The following is a 1,020-nucleotide window of genomic DNA, read 5'->3' on the forward strand; positions in this document are numbered from 1 at the left end:
CCATCCAATTTCCCTCACCCCATGGATTCACCCCATCCAGGTCCCTCTCAGATCCTTCCCACCCTTGACAGATCAAAACCCTCCCAACTCAGTGTCACTGCAAACTGAGGGAGCCCTCGATCCCCTCATCCAGATCAGTGTCCAAGATGTGACACTGGCCCCAAACCCGAGCCCTGGGGACACCTCTTGTCCCTGCTCCCACCCCGGTTCAGCTCCACTCACCACCGCCCTCTGCCCCCCCCAGGTTTGCTGAGTCTCAAGGACATGGAGAAGCGATGCAACACGGACCTGACGCTGGTCACCAACTGCATGGAGCACGCCCTCACCAGCCGCTGCCCCCGCAGCCGCTACTCCGCGGGCTGGGACGCCAAACTGCTCTACATCCCCCTCAGTTACCTGCCCTCGGCGCTCGCCGACGCCGTCTTCGCGTGGTCCTACCCCAAACCCGCCCAGAGAGCCTGAGCTGGGCCCTGGGGTGGCCTCGTCCATCGCCCGCAGCCGGGGCCACCACCGCCCCCAATTCTGAGTCGGCCGCTGCGAGAGGAACCCTTTGCTTCTGAATAAAGACAGCTCCTCGTCCTCTTCATCTTCATCCTCATCCTCATCTTCATCCTCATCCTTATCCTCCTCATCCTCTTAATCCTCATCCTCATCTTCATCCTCATTCTCATCCTCCTCCTCCTCCTCCTCCTCTTCATCTTCATCCTCTTAATCTTCATCCTCATCCTCATCCTCATCCACCTTGTCCTCCTCCTCTTCCTCCTCCTGCTCCTCCTCATCCTCCTCTGCATCTTCATCGTCATCCACCTCCTCATCCTCATCCTCCTTCTCCCTCTCATCCTCATCCTCCTCATCCTCATCCACCTTGTCCTTCTCATCCTCCTCCTCCTCTTCATCCTCCTCATCCACATTCTCCTCCTTATCCTCCTCCTCATCGTCCTCTTCCTCCCTCTCCTCATCCTCCTCCTTCTCCTCCTTCTCCTCCTCATCCTCATCCTTATCCGTGGGGTCCCTGCCAGC

General features: G+C 58.4%; 1 protein-coding gene across 1 annotated transcript in view; it reads left to right on the forward strand.

Annotated features, from left to right (window-relative positions):
- LOC104546114 (retinol dehydrogenase 16-like) overlaps positions 1 to 462 on the forward strand; it is a gene marked incomplete at its 5' end in the record, with an annotated part of 1,870 nt that extends 1,408 nt beyond the window's left edge. Inside the window, one exon of the mRNA XM_010191415.1 lies at positions 245 to 462. Within this exon, the coding sequence (XP_010189717.1) occupies positions 245 to 462 (218 nt within the window). The remainder of the gene's footprint in view (positions 1 to 244) is intronic.
- Positions 463 to 1,020: the final 558 nt, after the last annotated feature.

Source organism: Mesitornis unicolor, unplaced genomic scaffold, assembly GCF_000695765.1.
Source record: "Mesitornis unicolor isolate BGI_N332 unplaced genomic scaffold, ASM69576v1 scaffold35520, whole genome shotgun sequence".
In the NCBI taxonomy this organism is placed as follows: domain Eukaryota; kingdom Metazoa; phylum Chordata; class Aves; order Mesitornithiformes; family Mesitornithidae; genus Mesitornis; species Mesitornis unicolor.